Source organism: Typha angustifolia, chromosome 1, assembly GCF_048772165.1.
Source record: "Typha angustifolia cultivar Huaian chromosome 1, ASM4877216v1, whole genome shotgun sequence".
NCBI classification, from domain to species: Eukaryota; Viridiplantae; Streptophyta; class Magnoliopsida; order Poales; family Typhaceae; genus Typha; species Typha angustifolia.
This window is the reverse complement of record NC_133239.1, coordinates 10,620,473-10,645,276: the sequence shown is the minus strand read 5'-3', so window position 1 is coordinate 10,645,276 and position 24,804 is coordinate 10,620,473. Positions and strand designations below refer to the sequence as shown.

The window sequence follows — 24,804 nt, the reverse complement described above, 5'->3', positions numbered from 1 at the left end:
TAGTTTTTATTATTATAAAAATAATACTCTTTCACAATGATCTTTATATGCTCTACAAATACCACAAACTAAGTAGCAAATATAATACTATTCAAGCACGCAAGAAAATCCATAATTATACATACATACATATATATATATATATATATATATATATATATGTATATGAGTTGATGATAGTCTTAGGTTTATAGCATTGCTCCATTCTTCTCCATCTTAATATTATTGGAGCGAAGAGAGGGTGGGTACAAGAAATCCTTGGCTCCAGTTGCTACCAAGACCTTCTTGCTAAGGCTGCTGGAAGGATCCCCCTCCTCCTTAGCAACATAGAAGGAATGAGAGAACCAGTTGATGATCTCTGGTGCTGCACACATGATCATGTGGAATGGCTTGTACCATGATGGCCATGTCACATATTTGTCGCCCCGGCATGCGCCATCCACCGCCACCGCAGCTAGGGTTTGTGTTCTTCCGATCGGAAACGGCCCGATTTGGACCTGCCATTTATGAACGTTGTTAGAGAGTGAAGAAGAATAAAAATCATCGTTTTGTATCAATTTAAGCTCTTAGAGCAATTGATGAGTTAAATTGCTCGTCTTGTAAGAATATAAAAGCATAAAATTACCGTTCTCTATCAGCTTAGTCTTAATACACATTAAGACAATCACCTTTTGATTGCTTAGAAATTTATGGAGTACTAGTTGTATGTTCACTATTCTCCATTAGCATGGCCAATTCTTAAGCATATTAAAATTCTTGTGTGTAAATGTGAAATCATCGTTCTCTATCAGCTTAATGAGTTAGGAGTAGTACATCTCTGGCGTTCTCATTGATCTCTATCGTGCCACCCTTTTGAAGAGCTTTGCCTTTGGTTAGCTCAGACTCGACGTACCCAGGTAGTAGGATGGTGATATGGATCGCTGACCCAAACTCCGATCTCAACGTCTCATAAAACCTAATTGTGGCCGCTTTGCTTGCCTTATCAATAGAAAGAAAAAAACAACATAAGTTATATAGATCAAATTTTAGAACATAAAAAAAAAAAATTATCATCATCTATCAGCTTAAGCTTTTAGAGTAGTCGATAACTTAACAACTCCTTATCTTACATTGTAGAAGCTCATATTTGCAGTAGGGACACGACCGGCCACCGATGTATTTGCGATGATTTTTCCACGACTAGCTTTCAGGTGCGGAAGAGCATAATATGTCGGATAAACGGCACCCCAGAAGTTAACATCCTGAAAGAAAATTATGTAAACTAATATCCCTTGAATCATTTCAAAGATTTACTAATTTAATACCATAATCTCTGTGAATGCAGTGATATTGGTGATCTCCTCAAAGAAGCAGCAGCACCAAATCCCTGCGTTCGCCACCAGGTGATTCACTGCAAGACCAACGCATCAAATACTGCCATGAATTTACTGTTCATGATCCAAATAATAATAATAATAATAACTGAAGACGTAGGAGCTTACGTTTCCCAAACCGAGCGACCGTTTCGTCGACGACTCTCTTCGCGTCCTCAGGCTTGGAGATGTCGGCCGGGAGGACGAGAACGTCCGACGCGCCGCGTTTCCGAGCTTCGTCGGCGACAGTATTGAGAGCATGCTGCCTCCTCGCCACAAGAGCTATGGATGCTCCTCTTTTAGCATATTCATACGCCAGTTGCTAATTAAGAAGGGCATTCAACTTTATATCAGATCAAATAATATATAATATATACATGCGCAATTTTTTTTATATACTTTATATTTATATTTATAGCAGTGACGGCACCAGGAGAGCTCGAAGTATTATAATGCACTGAGCTCTATATCTATTATTTAAATATAAATATTTTTAATAAAAAATATGGTTATAAAATTCTTATCGACACCTTACAATAAGAATAATATTTAACTGTTTCAGAAATAATTTTAAATTACTATTTTTTTAAGTAAACGAATCGATATTATATAATACCAAATACAATTTTAAAAATTTTAAATAACTTAAAATAATTTAATATTATCTCGATGAGACCTTTGATACTATTTTTTTATTAAGCTTTTGTAGTGCAAAATTAAAATTTTAAGTTAATAGTATTAGAGTCTGGCTCTAAATTCTTAGATGGGGCTCCAAATTTGGAGTTCTAGTGTAACTGACTCTAAATTTAGAGTTAAAAAGTGTAATAGATCCTGCTAAATTAGCAGCTCCTTCTTTTAATTAAAAAAAACATTAATTTTAAATTGCCTCTCTTAGTTATGTCCAGAATTAAATTATCTCTTTGAATTTTCATTTCTATCACTCCATCCCTTGTGGTTTAGTCTAATGCGAAACTATTAATTTTTCTATCTAATAGTATTGATAATCTCATTCTTTGAGTAAATAAATCTTTTGTTCCATTATCTATATTCAAAGGAGGTATATCATGATAATTAGATAATAATTAAGAATTAAGACTTGTAATTTTATTTATTTGAACAAGGAGCCGCTTACGGCTAGGCCTAACTCATTAGGAGGGCGCCAGGGATTCTAGTTGGAGGATGGTGGCGAGATCGGGGGGGGGGCATCGAGGCACTCCGGGTCCGCACAAAACAGCAGGCCTCATCCTTGCCACACTTAGCCGTCCAATCTGCCGCACAATTTCTTTGAAATTATGACGGACGAAAATCTAACTAAGCAACGTGACGAATACTGAACATTGAGAGTGCTTTTTGTTTAAAATTTAAAGAGCTTAATAAGGCGATTAAATTTAATATAAATAAAACAATAATTATGATATTTTAATATTTATTATGTTCAAAATATTATCTCTAAAACTTTTTAATGTTTTTTCCTTCTTTTTCTACGTTAGTTTAGATGAAAAATTAATGATTTCACATTAGTTTAAACTAGAAGGGGGCAAAGTGATATAAATTAAAGTTGTAGAAATAATTTCATTTTACTCATAACTAGGGTGGTAATTTATAATTTACCCATAAGAAAGGGGCCCCATTGCAATAACTGAGCTTGTCTGCCAGGCGATCAGTTGCACTGACATGTCGTACTAAAGTTTCGGTACGAAGACTTATCCTTTTTCTCCGGACATTTTCAAATAACACCTTATCTCTGAAACGTTTGTTGGAAAATAATATTGATAAATATTTGGTCATTTTAGAAACTTTTTCTTAGAAATATTTTTATGATAAGATTTTAATTTTACGGTAGGTACCCCTGGAGACCCTTTCTAATATAATCCCATACTAACCAAATTTATTAAAATACTCACAAAAAAATTCTTCTAGAAGAAATATGGATTAATTAGTTTAAATCAATCCAGACTGTCGAATAAATATTACAGTTAAAAAAAAAAGGAGGGACTAAATTATAAATAGCTAAAAAGAAGGTGTTAAGTAGAAATTATAAATATTTTTTTACATGTTGAGTCCTTTGCCCTCAAATATTATTATTATTATTATTATTATTTGAATGGATAAATTAATAATCTACAGTGCTAGTAGAATGTCTGCCGCATATTAATGGGCCAGACGTTAAAAATTGGTACCCCACCATGCTAGAGATTTAAAGAGAAATTATTATTATTTTTACTTTTTACTGCTAGTGAGAAATTTGCATTTAGCACCCTAAGTTACTCGAATTTACGGTTTACACCCTATGTTTTTAGGTAAATACTTAATATTAATTACAAACAGAAAAAGAGTGTACGTTATTTTCATAACTTATATTATTTAAATTTGATTCTCTATCTCGATCTGTTATCAAATTTAATTTAAATTAATAACCAAATAGATTAATATAAAAAGACGTAAATACCCTTATTATGATATATGTATTTTACTTGATATATTATTAAGATAATATATTCCTATTATACTCTTAAAGATCTGAACCGTTACCGATCGATAAATAGTTACCTCTAATGGTTTTAATATTCATAATTATACTTGAGGGGGGTTAGGTTAACGTTAACGCCGTCTACAGTCCAAATATTCTTATTTTCTCTGTCGTGTTCTTCTTCTTCTATGACTCAATCATACCAACTTTTTCTTCTTTTGGCCATAAATCTTATAGCCAGAATGATCACCTCCTAATAATCCTCTCTTCTTCTCCATTATTTTGGAGAAAGAAACGTGAAACTAGTGATTAAATCCCAGAGTAGAGATTTACTCTAAGACTGAGTTGCAACTACAGTAGTAGTTATGTTACTGGAAAGATTAAAAAGAAAAAGACAGAGAGAGTAGTAATAGATCTAAGTAATCTAGCTAGTTACTGACCTCGCCGATGCCGGAGGAGGCGCCGGTGATGAGGACCGCCTTCCCTTTCAAGTCCTCCTTGGTGAAGGGCCTCACGAACAGCCATGCAGCCAGCCTCCATACGAGGGAAAGCGGGAGGTAGACGACGAGGAAGGCGGTGAAGGCGATGTGGAGGACTAGGCTCAGGAAGGAGTTCAAGAACTCCATTATTATTATTATTATTATTATTATTTCTTTTTCTTTTTTCCCGAAGGGGATGAGAAAGAGGAGGAGAGAATGAATGAGAGAGAGAGAGAGAGATGGTGGCGTTTTGATTCATTTATATGCCGACCATTAGCGGTGGTTGCGTTGGTGGAGTTTGCTTACCTGCAATTAAGTCTGCAAGCAAGCCACTCTACGGCGCCGAATACGTAGGAGGGTGTACGAATTTCGCGAATCGTCCCCCCACGTGGCGGCGTCTTATTGGACGAGGAAATAATTGAGGAGAAAGAGAGAGAGAAACCTTTTACCTTAATTCACGGGGTCTATTTGGTAAAGAAGTATTAACCCTTTCTTTTTACAAATTACACCCTATATTGTTTCTATTTTGTAATTCATACTCTATTTTTTAAATTTTTATAACTAGACTCCCACTTTTTCTTTATAATTTTATTTCGTACTCTTGTGTGTATGTATATATTTGCCGTTAATAAAAAATATTAAATAATTATTTTAATATTTAAAATAAAGGTAAATGATTTCTTAGATATCCTTAAAATTTTATCAGAGGGATAGTTTTTAATAATAAATAAATAAATAAGGGGGTATCTTTTGAAAGATTCAAGGTCAACGTATCAGGGAAAATAAAATAAGGCGTCTGAGAGAATATAGGCAATAGTTTAAGAGTCCAATTGTAATATTTTTTAAATTATGGGTCAATACGGTAAAAAAAGTTAAGGAACTTTCCAAAATAAAAGGTAAGTAGTCACGGGAGGACCTCGAATTAATCTCCTAGCAGTCGCTTAATATTTTTTAACACAGATAATTAACTGATAGGAGGGGGTATTTTTTGAAAGTTTCACGTAGTCAAGGAGGTCAACATGATATCTAAAATAGTGAGGGTATACAAGAAAATATGTAATAGTTCATAGTTGTAAGTGTAATTATCCCTTTAATCCCTTTAATTTAAAAAAAATTATAACAACTACTATTTTTTTTTTTTTTGCTAATATAATTATTCAACAACCCCCATCTTATTTTTAATTCCTTCAAAACATTCGAGAATTTATATTTTATTTTTCCAAAGTCAATGAAATAGACAAAAACATAGGTTAGCTAACACAATCGGTTAATCATACTTATCTCCTCTAAAATCTTAATTAATTAAGTTTGATAGATGACTTCTGAATTAAATTGTACTTCGGATAAAATTTAATGGTATTAGGTACCGGGATTCAAGAAAAAGAAGGAGCGGATTACAAATAACTCAAAAGGCATGGTGCTAATCATAAAATTACTGAAAACTTATCAAAAGGTCCCTGGATTTGACTTTATTATTTTTTACACCCTTGAGTAAATTTTTCTATGGTCAAGATAAAAAGAAGAAAGGGAGCCCGATTTAATTGTTTTTATTTTCATGTTTTTCGAATAATAATAAATACCGGTGTTTTTTAGTAAATTTACCAAAATATTTTGTAGTTAGTTTGGTAGTTAATGGTAGGACACCGAGTACAATGACTACAGTGAGTTCCTGCAATTTGAGCATTGATTTATTGCAATAAATCTGCCACCATAAATCAAACCACTTCACCTACAAACCTAATGAAATAAAAGCTTTACTTTACTTCCGACGCGTTTCCAGGGGTTTTTCAGGGGTGGTAATCGAGTCGGGTTTGCCGAGTTCACATCAGATCAGTTCAGAATAGTGTAAACACGAATACGACTCATTTATTAGACGGGTTAAAATTTTTAGATACTAACACAATTCATTTATTAAACATTGTAAACATGTCGGCGATCGGGTCATTAACAGATTAAACGGGTTGACCTAACACCTGCCTCACCGTTTGACATCCACGACTAGCTTACTAGCGGTAATTTCATTATAATCCATGGAGTCTCCACATCTTAGTGTTCACCAGAGATGCTAATATAGACAGATAGAAACATAGATCTTGAAGAATTAAAGACTCTTTTTATTATGAAAGAGAGTTACAAAAGCCTTATTCATCTATACTACAATCATTCAAACTCACTGTTGAATATTACTATTTACTGGTACCATTCATCCAACCCTATTTATTGGGCACTATTCCCTTAAATCTAACAAGAAAATGCTAGCAAACTTTTATTCTCTTAAATAATTCATGATCATAAAAGAAAGAGACTTCAAAGTTCTATCTGCACCAATTGACTTCCAAATGGGATCTAATGAGCTCCATTAATCAACACTCTCTCCAAACCTCTGGTAGTAAATATTACCCAACTATTTGGAACTGTGATCTCCAACCACCTTATTAATTAATATAGTGTTTGAACCATAGATATATATATAGATATATCTCCTCTCTTTCTATTCCCACTGGCTGAAAAGGACTTAGATTTATATATTATTCTTCTTGAGCCTCTTCTTTTGAGAAGATGAGTTGGATTGCAAACACATAATCTTTCCCCCATAATGTTAGGAAGAGGAGTCCATCACAATGAAGGAGATCTTGACATACTTTAATAGGAGTTGTAATCAAGCTTAAATACTTTGGAGTTAATGATCATGGTTAGGCTTTATTAGCCTGTATGTGGCCAGAATTCTCAATTAGAACTTTGGAATATAATGATTCACAACTCTCCAGACCTTAGATGTTGCTATCATAGTCATGTTTAAGGAGGTGTTTGGTTAGTGATATACCTGTTTGGCCAAAAAAAGGAAGAATATTTGAACAAAGATAGGGGTTGATTATAGTTAAACATATTTAACTATCACTAATCGTCGACAAACTAAAAGGGTAAGATTTGAACTAACGACATCAGAATATCCCATTAAGTCGAGATATCTTATTTTGAAAATGACTCGGTTGAAAATATTTCGGTAATTTTTTGTAGTTTAATTAACTTAATTCAGAGATTTAGTTAAGTTTAACTAATAGGTTGTATACGACGATTTATATATAAAACCCTACTTTATAGCGTAATTATAGTTTACATCCTATATTTTCACTATTTATAAATCGATATCTCTTACTTAACAAATATGTGCAGAAAACACTATGTGTTAGATTCAAACTAACACCGTTAGAATATTTCGTTAAGTAGAATATTTTTATAATTTGTATAGTTTAATTAACTTAACTTAGAGATTTGGTTAAAGTTAACTAACTGATCTAACAACATAGTATTTTTTTGTACGCATACGCTAAATTATAGGATATATTATACGATAATTTTACAAATTTTCATTTGAAATATATTCTAAAACTTATATATACTTTAAACTTTTAGTACATAAAAATGAATCAAATATACATCACCAAATATTCCAATCATGCTAGAATTATTCAAATCATTCAATAAAAACCAAATACAAATGATTTAGGATACCCTTAATATATAGCTTTACATAAAACTTTCTTCTTCCCCAATTCATCTCACTCTTAAATCAATCCAAGATCTTATGATCAACTAAGCTTTGGTTGCCCTCAAGATCTTCTTGTAGCGTAAGTGAGAGAGGTAGTTGACAACCTCAGGAGCAAGAGACATGAGGATGTGGAGTGGCCCATACCACGACGGCCATGTCACATACACGTCCCCCCGGCATGCGCTCTCCACCGCCGCCTCCGCTAGCTTCTCCGGCCGGGCTACTGGTATCGGCGGTGCATGTACCTGTCACACATATATACATACATGCTATGGACTATTATCTTCTCAAACTTACGACAAAGATACGATAAAAATATATGTAATTCTAAAATACACAACAAAAATTAAGATCTCAATTATATAAAAATAAAGGAGTAGATTAATAATAAATAATAGTTTTTGGATTAACTTACATCTCTGGCCTTCTTATCGATCCTCACATTGCCATCGTTCTGAAGCCCTTTGCCTTTCGTTATCTCGGACTCAATATATCCAGGAATTAATATCGTTATTTTTATTTCCGAGCCCACTTCGGATCTCAATGTCTCGAAGAACCTTATCACTGCTGCCTTGCTTGCCTAATTAATTTCAAAATAAATAATAATAATTATTGTTATTATAATTTAGTCATTTAATATATTTGTTTAAATAGTAATTATAAATTTTTTCTTAAAAATTTGATCTAATTGCTTACGTTGTAGAGGGTCATATTAGCGGTGGGGAATCGGCCGGCCAGTGAAGTGTTCACGATGATATTCCCGCGACTAGCTTTCAGGTGCGGAAGGGCGTAATACGTCGGATAGACCGCGCCCCAGAAATTCACATCCTGAAAGAAATTTGCAAATTAAACCCCATTTATTTATTTATTTATTATTATTATTTGGGGGGTTTAGAGAAGATTGAAATTTTATTTAGATCCAATGAATTGCACATAAAGCACATCATTATGAATACCATCATTTGGTTGAATGCAGTGAGGTTGGTGATCTTCTCAAAGGAGCAGCAGGACCAAATTCCTGCATTGGCCACCAGGTGATTCACTGCAGCAGCAATTGTACGAAATCGTCAGTCCAACCACTATATATATATATATATATATATATATATAATAGAAAGAGTAAATTTATTAGATGCTATTTAGAGATCGACGTTGGCCAAAGTGAGCGACGGTTTTGTCGACGACCCTTCTCGACTGCTCGATATCGGCGATGTCTGCCGGGAGGACGAGGACGCCCGGCGCGCCGTAGCTCCGAGCATTGCCGGCGACGACCTTGAGGGCTTTCTCCCTCCTTGCAACGAGAGCCAGGGATGCTCCTCTCCTAGCATACTCATACGCTATTTTCTAAGAGAGAGAAGTAGGAAGACAAAGAAATGAATCAAAGCTAAGTAAATATTATTATTCTTATTGAGAAATATATAGCTATAATTATCAAAGCTTTATCCCCCTTATATTTATTATTCTTACGTGTTCTTCTGTTTTAAAAGCTTAAGTTAATAGATAACGGATAAAAAAAACATCAATGATTTCGACAACTTATGTACTGTTACTATGGGAAATATTCCTGCCCTCCTTTGGCATTAAATTTTTCTATCTACTCTTTTTCCATGCAATGAATCAACTTATATTATTTGTCTCCAAATGCCATGTGTGACCTTAGTATTAGTGCAAGAATAAAGTGGCACTGTGTGTATAGAGAAACCTGTGTTACCCATTTATTTTGGCACAATAATCCTCTCAACTATCTAAAATAAATAATCGAGCCAACTTCAACTCAGGCTCAACTTTAGCTTACTGAATTTCGAGCTTATAGCTCCACCCTCGTTACTTTCTTTCCATGCAGCGTCCGACCAACCCACAATATTATCAGCTTGAATTTTGACACTTCTGTGATTCAATTTATGAAGCCTCAATTTACAAGCTTGAAATAGTTTATTAATCGGCGGCTTGTTTAGGCTCAAGCTCGACTCTTAAAATTAGTTTCGGTTCAACTTGACGAGGCTCAACTACACACCTAGTCACGAAAAATAAATGAAGAAAAGTAGGTGTAATTACCCTTATACTTTAATGTTAAAATCACCTACTCTCATTTGGTTTATTCTCCGAATAAATTTTTCCAAATCTCGAGTTACTCAAAGATTATAGAAGTTTTTAAATAATTTCAAAATAAAATGTAAATAGAAAAGTTTAGTGACAAAATTTTCTTGAACTATTTTTAATATATATTTTTCTAAATAAGTGAAAATTTATGATACATTCATTGCTTAACCATTAGAGAACTGTTCTATAAACAACTTATCACTTTTAATATGATAATAAAGATATCATTTCGAACTTCTTTTAATTCATTCATTATTTTCATATCAAACTTAGGTATAAGTTTGCCAATGTGAGTTGCAAATATGGTTGAGATTGGTTGGAGGAGACCTAACTTTCTTTTAATTCACCCAACTACTAAGAGATTATATATTTGTGATGAATAAGAATAAGATTATTAAGAAAAGAAAAGGAAAAAGAAGAGCTTCGCTAACCTCGCCGATGCCGGACGACGCGCCGGTGATGAGAACAACCTTCCCTCTCAAGTCCTCCTTCTTGAATGGCCTCAGGAACACCCATGCAAATAACCTAAACAACAGTGAAACAGGTAGGTATGCAACCAGGAACACTGCAATGGCAACATGAGTCACAACACTAAGAAAAAAGTTGAAGAAAGCCATTTGAAGGACAAAGATGGAGAGAAAGAGAGAGAGAGGAATCTTGGCTTATAGTGTTATAGAGGTTAGGCATGAATGAGAGAGAGAGGTGTCTATATATATATCCTTCATTTATAACACTAGATGGTTGGTGGAATCCCTTAAAGGAGCCATTAATTACCAAATTCATGAACTCATCAGGCTTGGATTTGATCTATTATTTGAACATCAATTCAAAATAAAGCAAAACTTCTTTTTTTTTTCTTTTGTATTTTTGGGTGCTTTTTTTTTGGGGGTTTCCTCTGCTGTCAGCTTTAGCTTTACCTAAAGCTCATATGAAAGGAGAAAAAAAAAAGTTACATAAGTCATATATTAGCTTCTTCTTTTTTTATCATTCATGAGCTCGAAGGTTAGATATGAGCTGTACAAAGGACCAATCATCCTTAAATACAAAGATATTTTAGATTATATGCATCGCCGAACAATTGCTTCAAATCAAACGCCGCCGAGACTTGCTCCAAACCGTTGCGTTGTCAAGCTGTTCTTCCAAGCTAACCGCACTATCGAGCCATCAACCGAATCGAGTCAAGTTATCAAACTACCAACCACCAACCACCAAATAATCAATCCACAATATTATTTAAGGTTGGAGTTAAAACACTTTGTACTGCATTAAAATATATTAGTATTCTATAATAATAATATAAAATACTTATATTTCCTATTTTATAATTTTATTACGTAATTTGTAGATATTAAATACTTATATTTTTGTAAATTTATTATTAGATTATTTAATTTTTAGTTTGTACTAGTGCAAAAGTTGTACTTTATATACGGCAGCTCATAGTATGACTTGTATTGGTTAGTAAGTATTTATTACTATAATTCATAATTATTTTACGTACCTTATAATTATTATACATAAATATATACGAGAGAATAAATATTTATTACTCTCCACATCTTTAGTAGGCAAAACCTGACATAATAGTACAAAATAGTCAGACTATATTATTACATAGCAAACTTTATCTCTCTTCACCGTTAAATGAGAATAAAGTATATACATATATATACATATATATATATATATTTTCATTTTATGTTTAAAAAATGAAGCAACATTTTATGTACAGTAAATTGTCTTAAAGTACTGCTCAAGGTTTGAAGCAATCTTTAATTCTTGTACGGTGTGTGTTGGGGCACGTCGCAGTCTTTGATTTGCTTCCGGGACAATGGTGGGTTGGTTTGGTGAACTAATCACTAATCACAAATTGCTTCGTGGTCGGTAGTTTGGTGGCTTGACTCGATTTGGTTGATGGCTCGGCAGTGCGGTTAGCTTGGAAGAATAGCTTGGCAACGCAACGGCTTGGAGCGGGTCTCGGCGGCGTTTGATTCGAAGTAATTGTTCGGCGACGTATATGGCTTGAAACCTAGACTAGATAGCTAAAAGCTCGGTGAGACCTAAAGTGCCTCTGTATCTAGGGAGGGTTAGTCTTTTGTCCAGCTCATATTTAACCTTCGGACTGATGAATGATAAAAAAAAAATAGTAATCATCTTATCATATTTATGAATAATAATTTACGTACAACTATCTGTGTGTCTAAAAATATGCACAATTATGTGTAGATCTAAGATTACATCTCTTTAAATATATATAATTATTGATTGAAATATTTTAATCATAGAGTAAAGTTTGGATGAAAATATAAGGTGTGACTTATAAAAAAATATATTAATGTATATATATTCTCTGAAGTTTTTTATTATCCATATAAATTATATAAATTAAAAAAAATATTCACATAGAATCTTCAATTAATAAAAAAAAATGCATTGACTCTCTATGTATTAAAAAAAGCTTAGAAAATGTAGGCATAAAATTATGATAATTCTGGAGGACTAAGTTTAATCATATTAATTATTCAATAGGAGATTGGTACACCCAACAAACTCTTTTCATCAATTGCTTCCATTGAATCTGATCTACCTCTCAAATATAATACATATATATATATATATATAGAATTCATATAATTTTCTTGTTTAGTCTTGGAATCATTATTTTTCATAGTTTTACCCTTCTTCTTCTTAAGATGACTATATCCTAATCTTTGACATTTTAGACTATTTATTTTCTTACGCAGAATTTGAAGAGTTAAAATTTTAATTTTTAAAAAATTAATTTAGTTTCTTAACAAATAGAGTCACCAGGTAGAAGACTCGAAGGCTTGTAAACTTCATACCAATTGTTCTGATTTCATAGAATCTATGTTCTTATTTTTATAGACAGGTTTAAAATATTTCAGACAAGGACTCAGAAAAATATAGTGGATGATTTTGAAAAATATAGAATATATATATATATATATATATATATATATATATATATATATTTATATTGAAAGAGAGAGTAGTGCTGCCATTCAAATTAGTTCAAAAAGGAAAGGAAAAGAAAAGGATAGTTATGAAGGCATTAAATGTTTAAATTGCTTGATTCATCCAACTCTCATGAACTAGTAGCAGTAGTAGTAGTAGTAGATTTGACAGCCAATCTATACAAGCTGACAAAGTACGGCGGACTTCCCACCTATCAATTAATGTAAAAGGAGAATATATATCTAAAAGATAAGGTGGCAACTTTGGCTTGAAAACAACACCAGCAGTTTGAGGTCACATTTAAAGTCTCAACCAGTTGTGGATTATCACCTAATCCACTCTCTCTTTCCAGAGAGGTTTTCTTTTAATTTTATAAGAATAAATACTTCGTAACTATTTATATGAATTTTATTAGGCCCGGTGTAAATTAGTCGAGCTTGAGCGAGCTTGGCCTAGCTTAGCTCAAGAGGTAATCTTTTCTGGCTTAAGCTTGATTCGGCAGCTCATAAAGCAATCCGTCATGATCAGGAATCACCGGATCAACTTCCCACCGACGGACTCTACATCTTTACCAAGCCGGAGCTCAAGTAGATGACCAACGACTGCGACGAGCAAAGCCAAGCGCACGAGCTTTTTTGACGGCTCTAATTTTTATGTAACATTTTAAGGATAGAATAAGTAATAAAAACCTAACATATGTGGTGTTTGAGATACCATTAATAACTTAGGGAGAAGTACGTGAAAAAAAAAGGTTATACTTCAAAGGGTCGAGTATAATTATCCGTTCGACCTAAAAATGACCTAAAAACGAGCCAATCCTTTTCCTTTCATTTAACATTTAAAATATCTTTGCCTAAACTATCCTTATAAACTCCAAAATACATCTTTGCTTTAAAGTGTGGGTGAAATTGGGGAGTGTCTCAGAGGTTTTTTCTTAATATATAACTACACTAATTTTAAGGTGTTATTTGTAAATTCTCATATAATATATAACTACATTAAGTTGGGGCCATGGCTATTTATTTTTATTCTTTTAACCTTCTATAAAGTTCTTGGGACCAAATAAAAGTACCCTTCTTTTTTGCATGATGGCCCAGTTGTTATCATTTATCATCAACTAGTAGTTGTCACGAGTGGATTACAAATTTATGGTTTAAGAAATTTTTCTAAATAACACCCTACGATTTAAGTAGTTTTGTGATTTACACCCCTTCTTTCTGCTTTTTTTTTATTCCGGTCCTTTCTTTTTATTTATCATTTTAAAATATCTAAAATAGCACGGTCTTCTATTTAATAGAATCTATTTTTTTTTTCTTTCTCAATAATATTTTAATATTTTAATAGTTTGAAGACAGGGTGCTAATCATATAATCACAACTAAAATATATGGTGTTATTTAATTATAACTTGGGACCATCTCTATATATTTTTATTTATTTTAAACATTTATAAGGTTTTTGGGACCAAATTACCTACCAAATTTATTTGGGACCAAATAAAAGTGTCCCCTCTTTGTGCCTGATTTATTCTCCCCTTGCAACTTATGAGAGGTGGTATTAAATTTGGCCAAACTGAATACAAGTGGGAGGAAATTAAAAAGAAAAATACAAAAAAAGTGTGTATATCCTACAAATCTACTTTAATAAAGTTGAGAGGTACTTCCGCAAGTGGTAGCATGGTCGGTTCTAACCCTAAATAATTAATATAGAATAAATTATCTGGTAGTTCAGTGTGGTGGCTTGACTCAGCTCGTTTTGACAGCTTAATAAAGTCTATATTAGTCGGCTTAATATGTTGGCTAAATATTAACGAAACTTAAGCGTCTTTGTATCAAAGAAGGATTCGCCTTTTCTAAAACTATAAAAATCAAGACAACAACCACACTTATCAAGCTTTTGTTGTTCTAGTTTTGCTTCATAGAACTCATTTTTATGGATAACTTAAAACTTAAGCTAATAGATAAATAGTTATTATAGAATAAATTGTCTGGTAGTTCCGCGTGGTGGCTTAGCTCAATTGTCAAACTTGACTCAGCTCAGTTTGACAGCTTAATAAAGTCTAGATTAGTCGACTTAATATGCTGGCTAAATTTTAACGGAACTTAAGCGTCTTTATATCAAAGAAGGATTCACCTTCAGACTTTTTAACGATAAGAAAAAGACATCTCAAGGTTTTCTTTCTAAAACGTTAAAAATCAAGCCAACAACTACACCTACCGAGCTTTTGTTGTTCTAGTTTTGTTTCATAGAACTCATTCTTGTAGATAACTAAAAACTTAAGCTAAAAGATAAAAAGAATAATTATGCATATTATCATAAGTATAATAGATAAGATAATTAATAAGAGGATTATACCAATATTTGTTGTGATCCATGATTTCAAAGTACTAAGAATTGGGTGCTTAAAATCATTTTTCTAGACTCCGCAAGTAAATTTTAAAAAATTTATTTTAGTGATAAAGTAAAATTATAATAATATAAAAATAATTTTAGACAGGGAGGTAAAATACATATGACCCAAAACAAAGTTAAATATGCCTATATATATATATATATATATATATATATATATATATATATATATATTTTGGTTAAAAATATTGCATCACCAATTTTAAACTCTCTAAATACTATTTTATCTTGTAAACAAAATAAAGAGAGAAGTTTAGAGTAAAATAATTATTTGACATCTTCCATTTATATTATCCAAAGATAAGAGATATTCAGATAGTCTATGAAATAGATGTACTAAAAGAGTGTACAAAATTAGGCAATAGTTCAACAGTTTTAAGTGTAATTATCTCTTAAAAAAAGATTAAAAAAATAACTACAACTGCTGCTACAAGAGCATTGATATTTTCTATACCTATTTCAGATGTCATGTGAACAAGCACAAGATTGTTGCAGAAATTAATCTAAAACTTTAATAACCAGACAGTAATTAATTTGCATGTTACCATGCTAATACTTGTCCAAAGAACAAGAAAGTAAACACCAAATAAAATACAAAGAGATATACATAAAATATATAAACTATAAGCTTAAACACAACAACAGCTACTTTGTCTCCAAGATCCATCTGAGCTTAGTATCTTTCTTTGAAAGTATATATATATATATATTAACCCTCCAAGTTATTATCCAAGGAGATAATGGAAGAAGTCGACCACCTCTGGGGCAAGAGACATGACTATGTGGAATGGTCCATACCATGATGGCCATGTTACATACTTGTCGCCGCGGCATGCCCTATCCACCACCACCTTGGCCAGCCTCTCCGCCCGCCCCACCGGAACTCCCATTTCGACCTACCATATATGTATATTGATGTCATCAATAAGTTTTCTACTACTTGGTCATTTATATGAGCATTAATTCTAGATATATCTACTTGTGTATGAACATAATAATGGTTAGAAAACTAGGTCTATATTTATTGAAAGAAGTAGAAATTTAATAGTGTCTCCCCAAAATATTTTGAGGCCCTAGACGTACATATTAATTGGGCCCTTTTAAAATTTCACATAAAAATACAACGGATATTATTTCTTATTTTGTTTTAAATAATTAGATAACTAATAAAAATATTTTAAAAAACTATGTTCCTTGAATAAGATAATATGAAGATATACCTCAACGACTTAATTATCCTCACATAATTTGAACCGGAAAAAACAACTATTCTATTATATTCTTTTCTTTTCTTAAATATGTACCTCAATAGTAGGATTTTGTGTGTGTATTGGCAAGAAGCTAGATTAGAAAGTATGTATATATATACCGAAAGTATGACAACTTACATATCTTCCCGGCTTATTAAGGACGACTTGGCCGTCGTTATGAAGACCTTTCCCTTTGAGCATCTCAGACTCCACATAACCAGGAAGGAGGATGGTGATTTGGATCTCGGATCCAAACTCGAATCTCACCGTCTCATAGAACCTCATCAATGCTGCCTTGCTTGCCTGATAAATATACATCAACAACAAGCAAAAAGTTACATTTTATGTCTCGTTAACTTGTAGAATAATTTTTTGTTTATTCTAGTACCTACCTCCTTATACTAGTATAGCGAGTAACAATCGTTAACTATTTCACCCATAAAAATACATCATTTCAATCACTCTCTCTTTCCTCTTTTATTTATTTTATATCATATCAAATATAATAATGATATACTATATTAGTTTACAAAGAAACATCGTAATAGTTTATATCGGAACTTATTCCACAAGTGAATGCGGCTTAGACTACCATAAATTGCTATAAGATTATAAGGTCTTTTGCTTACATTGTAGAAGCTCGTGTTTGGAACTGGGATTCGTGCAGCCATTGACGTATTCACTATGATTTTCCCACGGCTTGCTTTGAGGTGGGGAAGGGCATAGTATGCTGGATAGATGGATCCCCAGAAATTCACATCCTGAGAGAAAAGAAATAATCTTTGCAAGGCTGAATCGTTCAATCTTTCATCACAATATAATTCAAAAAAATGTAATACACAGTCAGTTCTTATGAATTCTATTGATGATTATACCAACTATGACTAGCTCTATTGGAAATTTATTAGTGTTTATAGCTAATTTATTACCATGATTTTGGTGAATGCAGTGATGTCAGTGATCTGTTCAAAAGGGCTTCCGGAGCAAATTCCTGCATTAGCCACCAAGTGATCCACTGCAAGAGGGAAAAAAAGAAGAGTTTATTTAAGGATTATATCTCTCAAAACTCTTACAAATCTAATGACACTGTTTAATTATTTAGTATAAGTTCAAATATATGTTACTCACGTCGGCCAAAGTGAGCAACAGTTTCCATGACGACCCTTTTCGACTCGTCGGCATCCGAAATGTCGGCCGGAAGGACAAGAACGTCCGGTGCACCGCCACCGCGGGCGGCCTCCGCGACGGTGTTTAAAAGTTTTCCCCTCCTTGCCACAAGAGCCATGGATGCTCCTCTTTTAGCATACTCATAAGCTAGTTTCTGTGGAAGATTTTGGACAAGGAACATGGGGATATACAAGGCAAATGATGCTCAGCTGATCCCAGATTACTCCCATCAAATGTTAAATAATAAAGTAAATCGAATGCTTCAGTTGTTATATACTGGACCAACTGTTATTCTACTTTGCTAAGAGGTTAAAGATGAAGCCATGTATGTCTTTTAACCATATCTCCTCGTTAATCAACCCTTGTTCAACTAATTCCTCAAGAAACACTATCTTAGATACCATATTAGATAATTAATTGTTCCAAATATTTAAAGTTTGGTTGTAATGGTCCAATATATATGCCTTGTTATGATATAAGAGTTGTTCTAGTTTGAAGAATAGTGTTGCGAGATTTCTGTTCAGATTATCGGGCTTTAGAACGAGATTTAATCTGTTAAAATGAAGAACAAAAGATTCATCTACTTAGTCCAAGTAGTCTCTAAATTAAGACTCTTTAGAGCCTATGTTTTGACTTTATAAAGAGGAAAATATGGCACTACTACAGTTAGAGACCAAAAATGACCAAAGGAGAAGTTAGGGGAGACCGAATTTATGAGTTCTTCATGGCTCAATATAGTAGATGTCTACCTCATTAAAGATTGGGTTTGCTGCTGTTTTGAAGGTCACAAAGGCAATCTTCAACCTTAAATAACACATTGAGATAGACAGTATGTATACAAGTGTTTTGAAGTGTCTGTATACAAGTGTTTTATAACTACTAATTGATCTCAGATAGAAGTTTCCTGATGCTTTTCTAACATTAAATATTGTAGTTTGCGTGCATCTACGCATATCATATTGTGATTATTACTTCTTGTTTAAAGTGAAACAGATCTTCAAGACATTAACTAAATATTGTTCATATAGAACTTCATCACACTATCTACTATATTTTCCCTCCATGGACCCTGCATCAATGGCAGCCTATTAGCAACATATGATTGCAAATAGATTTTAATTCAATATTGAAGATGCAAGAAACTTTACGTGCCTTAGAAATACAAACCTTACATTAGAACAAGTCAACATTTATACTCAACAAGGTAGAGAGAAGTACAGGATTTCTACTCAGAAAGAAGAGTATCACTAACCTCGCCGATGCCGGAAGACGCGCCGGTGATAAGAACCACCTTCCCTTTCAGGTCCTCCTCCTTCCTGAAAGCCCTCACAAACACCCATGCAACCATCTTCCACAAGAGGGAAAGGGGAAGATAGATCAAGAGGAAGAGAAGGGTGCCAATGTGAAGCACAACACTCAGAAACCAGTTCAAGAAATCCATTTGAAGGCACTTGAGTTTGTTCTGGTGTGATGGTGGCAAGAGATCTATGGCTCTTTATTTATATCTACTAAAAGAACTCACTACTTAATTATAACCTAACCGCAGGACTTTCTTAACAGTAGAGGCTGCAATGATTTGATCTCCTAACTTGACCAATACCATCTAAGTACTATTTCTTGATTAATTTGTCCAGTTTGCTACTATTAAACCTCCTTGTTTGGACCAGTACATCAATACATTGATAGCTGATGCATCTCACACATCACACTCAATTATAAGCAGAAGCAGCTACACTTGCTAACAATAGTTAACAGAGATGTCACAACTGGCAATATTAAACTCAATAGATCAGATCTTCATCTCCAAAGCCAACTACTAATAAAAGGACAGGAGAGGCTAGTTCTGCCAAGCCTTATCACAGATGAGTAGAAACAACTTGCAACCAAAAGCATTCAATTTCACCTCTAGCAAGTAAAAGTTTCAATGCCTTAGCTGTCTCAAATGTGACATCCCAGGAAGCAGTTTGCTAGATGTGAACTCTCCAACCGACCCTACTTATTCAATGGATAAATCAATCAGTTCTATTCTTTTATAGTCTAGAAGTAGTCAGAAGAGAGCATCCACCTTGAGATATATGAACTCTAACAATGTAAACAGTAATATGGTTGCACTAGTTATGTCTCATCCATACTTATTTTGATTCATCTGGAGTGCTGACAAAGGTAACAGCAAACTTCTGAGAATAGGAACATCAAGAAAACTTATGTACAAACTTTACTTCAACATATGTATGCCTCTCTTAGGATTTTACCCAGCCTTGATCTCCGGCGATTGTATTGATGAAGGATAGAGCAAATCCTTCAAAGCAGAGAGATCCAACAACTTCTTGGTAAGAGCACTTGTCGCCGCTGGCACCCCAGGCAAGGTCATGTACAACAGTCGCATGCTCCATCCAACAATCTCAGGCATAAAGACTCTGAAGAAGTATAGTGAGATGAACCATGGCGGCTCAATAACATACCAGGCCCCCCTGCATGCACCCTTGACAATGGCCTTTGCGCAGTCTTCGGTACGCTCTACTGGCACAGTGCTGAGCACAACCTGAAAGTAAATGATAGATTAGATAAAGCTATTTCATTGAGAATATTGATGAGAATTGATACAGCTAAACTATTAAACTATATGACCAAACCTTTACTGGATTTAAAAACAAAATTCCCCAAGATTATATGGCTCAAAAGTAATAGCTTTAATCTTAAAATTCCCTTAAAATGATTTAGAATACAATTAAAAACTCCAGCTTTCTCCAAATACATGCATTACATACAGAATAGTATTGACAACAACAAAGAAACACCTTCTTCAGAACAGGTTTTTCAATAAAAGAAATCAAGGGAAAAGATACTATTTCTAGAGTACTGCAGCAAATTCTTCTGGTATAGTATGGGATGATAATAAAATACGGTTAGTGTGGGATATTACAATACATTTCACTTTTATATTCAAGGTCCATGCGATTTAGTGTGGGATGAAACAAATTCCTGTGGTTTGCAACTCATTAGAACGACAATTGTGACTGCCAGTGTAAGATTAAAAGGTAAAGTAATGCCACCTACGTAGTTCTAGAGTATTGCGACAAGAATTGCTTTCATAAATAAAGCACATTACAAAAGGAGAACCACAAAAACCAATTTTGCAAAGGTGTAAAGAGGAAACTAATACAATCAAAGCAAAGACCGAGCAACAAGCTTGCCAATGAGTCGGTAATAATGACTTAACAAAATATCCTCTTCTACATAATCCTTCCTTTCTCCTCGCTCTACTGGTTGACCAATCTATGATCCATAGAATATGGGTCCTATAATACCTCATAATTGAAAAATGGGGACTTCACTGCACTCAGGTACCTGGCAACTCCTAATCTGACTGGCAATTCAGTTCTAAAAGGCTGCTTAAATTTCAACCGTAGCATGTGATAATCTATTTATTGGCTGCCAAAATACACTGAAGTAAAAAATCTAGAGGATCTTCCATTGCTTCATCTCATATTAAAACAAGAATATATAAAGGACAAGTACCAGATGGTCCCGGAACCAATGACAACTTGATTTTTGATACCCAAAGTCAAAAACAACATTTGTTCTATCAACATTTATTTGTTGCAACTATAATATAACTACACAAAGTTGGAATCAATTATCATAGCATAAAGAATTAATTCGTGAAACTGTGTCATAACTGCACAGACTATCAACAAGTTATGAAGAAAAAGAATTTGAAATAATAGAGTAGTTCAGGAGCATACATCTCTCAAATCTTGGTCCACTTTCATCCTCCCTTCCCTTGAAAACACTTTCCCCTTGCTCATCTCAGACTCGATCACTCCAGGAACCACGATGGTGACGCCCACCTCACGTCCCAGTTCCACCCGTATCGTCTCATAAAAGTTAAGCAATGCTCCTTTACTTGCCTGCAATTGGACATACCATAGCATTCATATTAACGTATAAAATTAGAATTTGACGTCATTGGAGCATAAACACAAACAGTTTGACTGCAGAGTAATACTTACACTGTAGAAGCTCATTCTTGGGATAAAGTTGTATCCTGCGATTGAAGTGATCCCAACAATTCGACCGCCAGTCTTCTTAAGGTGAGGGATCGCAAAGTGAGTTGGATAGACCGATCCCCAGAAGTTAACATCCTGTTCCACGATGATAGATTTATTGACAGACATGACATGAGATGGGCTTCTGTCAAATTATCCACTGTTCCTGGGGACTTAGTGCAAGAATTACACTAGAAAATATTACTTTTCTAATATAATAATTGCTTGCCACTGACTCTACTGTCGTATTATAAAAGTGTATAAATAATCTTCCATACAATTAAACTCATATATTAGCCTACCATAAGCTAGAAGTCACATTCTAAGCACTTGAATGTTAAATTGTTTTCAAATAGATTTAATTAGCATTATAAAGATGGAAAAAAATAAAAATTAGATAATTTTGCGCTCATCTCCTTCCTCGAGCTAAAGCAAGAAGAAAAGTAATTCATCGAGATGACTAGTGGTGGTGGTGGAGTATTTGGTTGTTGTTGTGGTGGTGATCATGGAGGAGTATTTTGTGCTGGATGAAGGATTCGGAGGAAGTGGTGCCGGAGGACAAGACGGTGGCAATGGTGGTGGCGGCAGCGGCGATGGTGGTCATGAAAGAGTATTTAGGGTTGGAGGAGGTGGCAAGGAGGTGTTGGTGGTCGAGCTATTTTATAATTGTCAATAAAATCCTTTGACTATTTTAAAACTACATATAAAGATTAAGAGAAACGTCAAGAGTAAAATAGACATTTAATGTTCATGTCTACACTGTCACTAGAGTAAGAGACATAAAATACTGGATAGTACGTGAAAATGGGCAATAGTTCTATCTATAAGACTGTAATTAACCTAAGAAAAAGAAGGAACCAGTTACCATCATAGCTCTAAAGTTTGTAATGTCATTGACTTCTTCGAACAAGCAGAGAGACTCAATACCAGCGTTATTCACCAAATGATCCACTGCCAAATCAGATGAATGTATCCAATTTTAACAACTCAATTCAACTCGCTCAATCCAACTCAATTCAACTCAATTCAACTCAATTGATATATATATATATATATATATATATATATATATATATGAATGTCTAACATATTCTATATCTAAACTACAATGCCCTCCAAATAGTTGAATTTAAACTTGATTCATTATCCACTTGAAATTAAATTCGATTGGACTCAGACATAGTCTGATTATAATTATAGACCAAATATGAATAATTATAATATCTTATAAATCTATATTCACTCAACAAAAATTTATTCTCTCTTCTTCCCTCCAAAACATTATTGATAACGAAATAAGTGTTTTAAGATATTTGTAGTAATTCAAGGGTTTATGGGCCAAAAAACTTTAGAATATATATATATATATATATATATATATATATATATATGAAAAATTATGATAATTTAGGATATTGGTGGAGCTTAGGCCTGACTTTAGCTACTAGTATATAAGATGTTAACAGTAGCGGGTCGGGCTTAGCTTGGAGTTGAACCCGACCCGACCCGAAGAATGCTCTGGTCTAGTTTTACAGTATATGGATGCAAAAATACATCAAACTACCGAGTAGTTAATATTAATCTACATGTCTTAAGAACTTACATCGGCCAAAGTTGGTAATGGCTACATCAACGAAGATGCGACACTCATCGTGCTTGGCGACATCGGCCGGCACCACCACGACGTCCGGCGAGCCGAGTTCTCGAGCCCTCTCGGCGACTTCATGGAGGCTTCTCTCCCTCCTTGCAACTAGCACTAAGAAAGCTCCTCTCTTTGCATACTCATAAGCCAAGTACTACAAAATTTAAAAGAAGATATATGTATATAAACTACATAATAATGAGAGAGAGGAGATCTGGCCGGCTGACCTCGCCGATGCCGGAGGAGGCGCCGGTGATGAGAACCACCTTGTGGGTCATGTCCTCCGGGAAGAAGGACGCGAGAGAGGAGTAGAAGAGCTTGAAGAAGTAGAAGGGAGGAAGGAAGAGGAGGAGGGATGTGAGCATGATGGGTTGTGCTACTACGTTCATGAATGTATGTATCAACTCCATGTTGTTACTATTGGTGAGTTGGCTTCAGAGGGTAGAAGAGAATGTCAATTAGCTAATGTATGTATAGTTGGTTTTAATGGCATGGTTCATGGTTTAATGCTTGCATATTGCATGCATGGAAAGCAACGTAAGGTTTTGACACCTAACAAAGTTCAAGGAGACGTGCATGGCATGCAAATGACATTTGTTATAATATCATAAGACTCTTCCTTGGTTTTCTTTTTCTTTTTCTTTTAAATTAGTAATGCCTCTGATGATGGAATTCACGCTTGTTGATTGAGGAGTACGTGATTAATTACTTTCTCAAAATTTGGAGAATTCTGAAAGTGACTCCTGGATCAAGTATTGATCTGGTCAACCACCTCCTTCATGCCCATCTACCACTTTCTCCCTCCTCTTACCTCTCTCCTTATTATGTTCAGCTACTATCTGGAGTTGTCTACGTTTCGACTAATTTCACCATCTTCTCATCAGCCCATCCATCTTGTGCTCCACCTATCAGATATTAGATTAGTTAGAACGCTCTCTTTCAGAACTACAACATATTAAAATTCTATAATTTTAACAACATTCAGAATTTCTCTCGAAATGTTCATCTTAGAATCTGCCACTAACTAGTCACACATCTACACCGCCACCGCCACCTCCATCTTCATCCCTAGTCCTATCTTCCTCTTCCACTACTACTCACTCACCCTAGACCTTTATCCTTACTCCCTAAACTACTCATGGCCAACCTTCGTCACCGATCTAGAACTTAACCTAGATACCGTTATAATAGTATTATCTTTATTTATATACTTGATCAGTTAAAATATGAGAAGATAAAAAGAAAGGATGAACTTTAGGCCGTTATAATTTATTAAAAATATTATATAATTTTTATAATTTAGTTTTTGAATATTTTAATATTAATATTCTTAACAAACAAGCTATCATTAAATTTCC

General features: G+C 34.0%; 4 protein-coding genes across 5 annotated transcripts; all 4 read right to left on the bottom strand.

The window, feature by feature from the left end:
* Nucleotides 1-15: 15 nt before the first annotated feature.
* On the bottom strand, nucleotides 16-4,517 carry LOC140761858 (11-beta-hydroxysteroid dehydrogenase A-like). The gene is made up of 6 exons (XM_073099357.1): nucleotides 4,263-4,517; nucleotides 1,482-1,674; nucleotides 1,305-1,390; nucleotides 1,110-1,241; nucleotides 814-978; nucleotides 16-497 (listed from the first exon to the last, which is right to left on the bottom strand). Exons 1-6 carry the CDS (start codon nucleotides 4,446-4,448, stop codon nucleotides 189-191), a joined length of 1,071 nt encoding a protein of 356 aa, XP_072955458.1. The 5' UTR covers nucleotides 4,449-4,517; the 3' UTR covers nucleotides 16-188.
* A 3,204-nt stretch (nucleotides 4,518-7,721) lies between these two features.
* Nucleotides 7,722-10,630, bottom strand: LOC140763960 (11-beta-hydroxysteroid dehydrogenase-like). Its single transcript, XM_073102361.1, has 6 exons — nucleotides 10,383-10,630; nucleotides 9,003-9,195; nucleotides 8,808-8,893; nucleotides 8,548-8,679; nucleotides 8,267-8,431; nucleotides 7,722-8,096 (listed from the first exon to the last, which is right to left on the bottom strand). The coding sequence occupies exons 1-6, from the start codon at nucleotides 10,566-10,568 to the stop codon at nucleotides 7,896-7,898; spliced, it is 963 nt and encodes a 320-aa protein (XP_072958462.1). The 5' UTR covers nucleotides 10,569-10,630; the 3' UTR covers nucleotides 7,722-7,895.
* A 5,180-nt stretch (nucleotides 10,631-15,810) lies between these two features.
* On the bottom strand, nucleotides 15,811-19,251 carry LOC140766674 (11-beta-hydroxysteroid dehydrogenase 1A-like). Of its 2 annotated transcripts, none has more exons than XM_073106240.1 (6): nucleotides 19,008-19,251; nucleotides 17,717-17,909; nucleotides 17,518-17,603; nucleotides 17,218-17,349; nucleotides 16,727-16,891; nucleotides 15,811-16,234 (listed from the first exon to the last, which is right to left on the bottom strand). In XM_073106240.1, exons 1-6 carry the CDS (start codon nucleotides 19,194-19,196, stop codon nucleotides 16,064-16,066), a joined length of 936 nt encoding a protein of 311 aa, XP_072962341.1. In that variant the 5' UTR covers nucleotides 19,197-19,251; the 3' UTR covers nucleotides 15,811-16,063. The 2 variants fall into 2 exon arrangements, with proteins under 2 accessions (XP_072962341.1, XP_072962424.1); XM_073106323.1 differs by having other exon boundaries at nucleotides 17,717-18,824; nucleotides 19,008-19,127.
* A 587-nt stretch (nucleotides 19,252-19,838) lies between these two features.
* On the bottom strand, nucleotides 19,839-23,856 carry LOC140766608 (11-beta-hydroxysteroid dehydrogenase A-like). The gene is made up of 6 exons (XM_073106110.1): nucleotides 23,674-23,856; nucleotides 23,408-23,600; nucleotides 22,670-22,755; nucleotides 21,769-21,900; nucleotides 21,502-21,666; nucleotides 19,839-20,297 (listed from the first exon to the last, which is right to left on the bottom strand). Exons 1-6 carry the CDS (start codon nucleotides 23,854-23,856, stop codon nucleotides 20,004-20,006), a joined length of 1,053 nt encoding a protein of 350 aa, XP_072962211.1. The 3' UTR covers nucleotides 19,839-20,003.
* Nucleotides 23,857-24,804: the final 948 nt, after the last annotated feature.

Coding starts and splice junctions, on each gene's coding strand:
- LOC140766608 (XM_073106110.1), bottom strand. CDS start 23,856: ATGGAGTTGATACATACATTCATGAACGTAGTAGCACAACCCATCATG. Junction 21,901..22,669: donor CAAACTTTAGAGCTATGATG/GTAACTGGTTCC, acceptor ATCGTGGAACAG/GATGTTAACTTCTGGGGATC. Junction 21,667..21,768: donor CAAGAATGAGCTTCTACAGT/GTAAGTATTACT, acceptor GTCCAATTGCAG/GCAAGTAAAGGAGCATTGCT.
- LOC140761858 (XM_073099357.1), bottom strand. CDS start 4,448: ATGGAGTTCTTGAACTCCTTCCTGAGCCTAGTCCTCCACATCGCCTTC. Junction 1,675..4,262: donor CCTCCTCCGGCATCGGCGAG/GTCAGTAACTAG, acceptor CTTCTTAATTAG/CAACTGGCGTATGAATATGC. Junction 979..1,109: donor CAAATATGAGCTTCTACAAT/GTAAGATAAGGA, acceptor TCTATTGATAAG/GCAAGCAAAGCGGCCACAAT.
- LOC140763960 (XM_073102361.1), bottom strand. CDS start 10,568: ATGGCTTTCTTCAACTTTTTTCTTAGTGTTGTGACTCATGTTGCCATT. Junction 8,680..8,807: donor CTGCATTCAACCAAATGATG/GTATTCATAATG, acceptor AATTTCTTTCAG/GATGTGAATTTCTGGGGCGC. Junction 8,432..8,547: donor CTAATATGACCCTCTACAAC/GTAAGCAATTAG, acceptor GAAATTAATTAG/GCAAGCAAGGCAGCAGTGAT.
- LOC140766674 (XM_073106240.1), bottom strand. CDS start 19,196: ATGGATTTCTTGAACTGGTTTCTGAGTGTTGTGCTTCACATTGGCACC. Junction 17,350..17,517: donor CTGCATTCACCAAAATCATG/GTAATAAATTAG, acceptor CTTTTCTCTCAG/GATGTGAATTTCTGGGGATC. Junction 16,892..17,217: donor CAAACACGAGCTTCTACAAT/GTAAGCAAAAGA, acceptor TATATTTATCAG/GCAAGCAAGGCAGCATTGAT.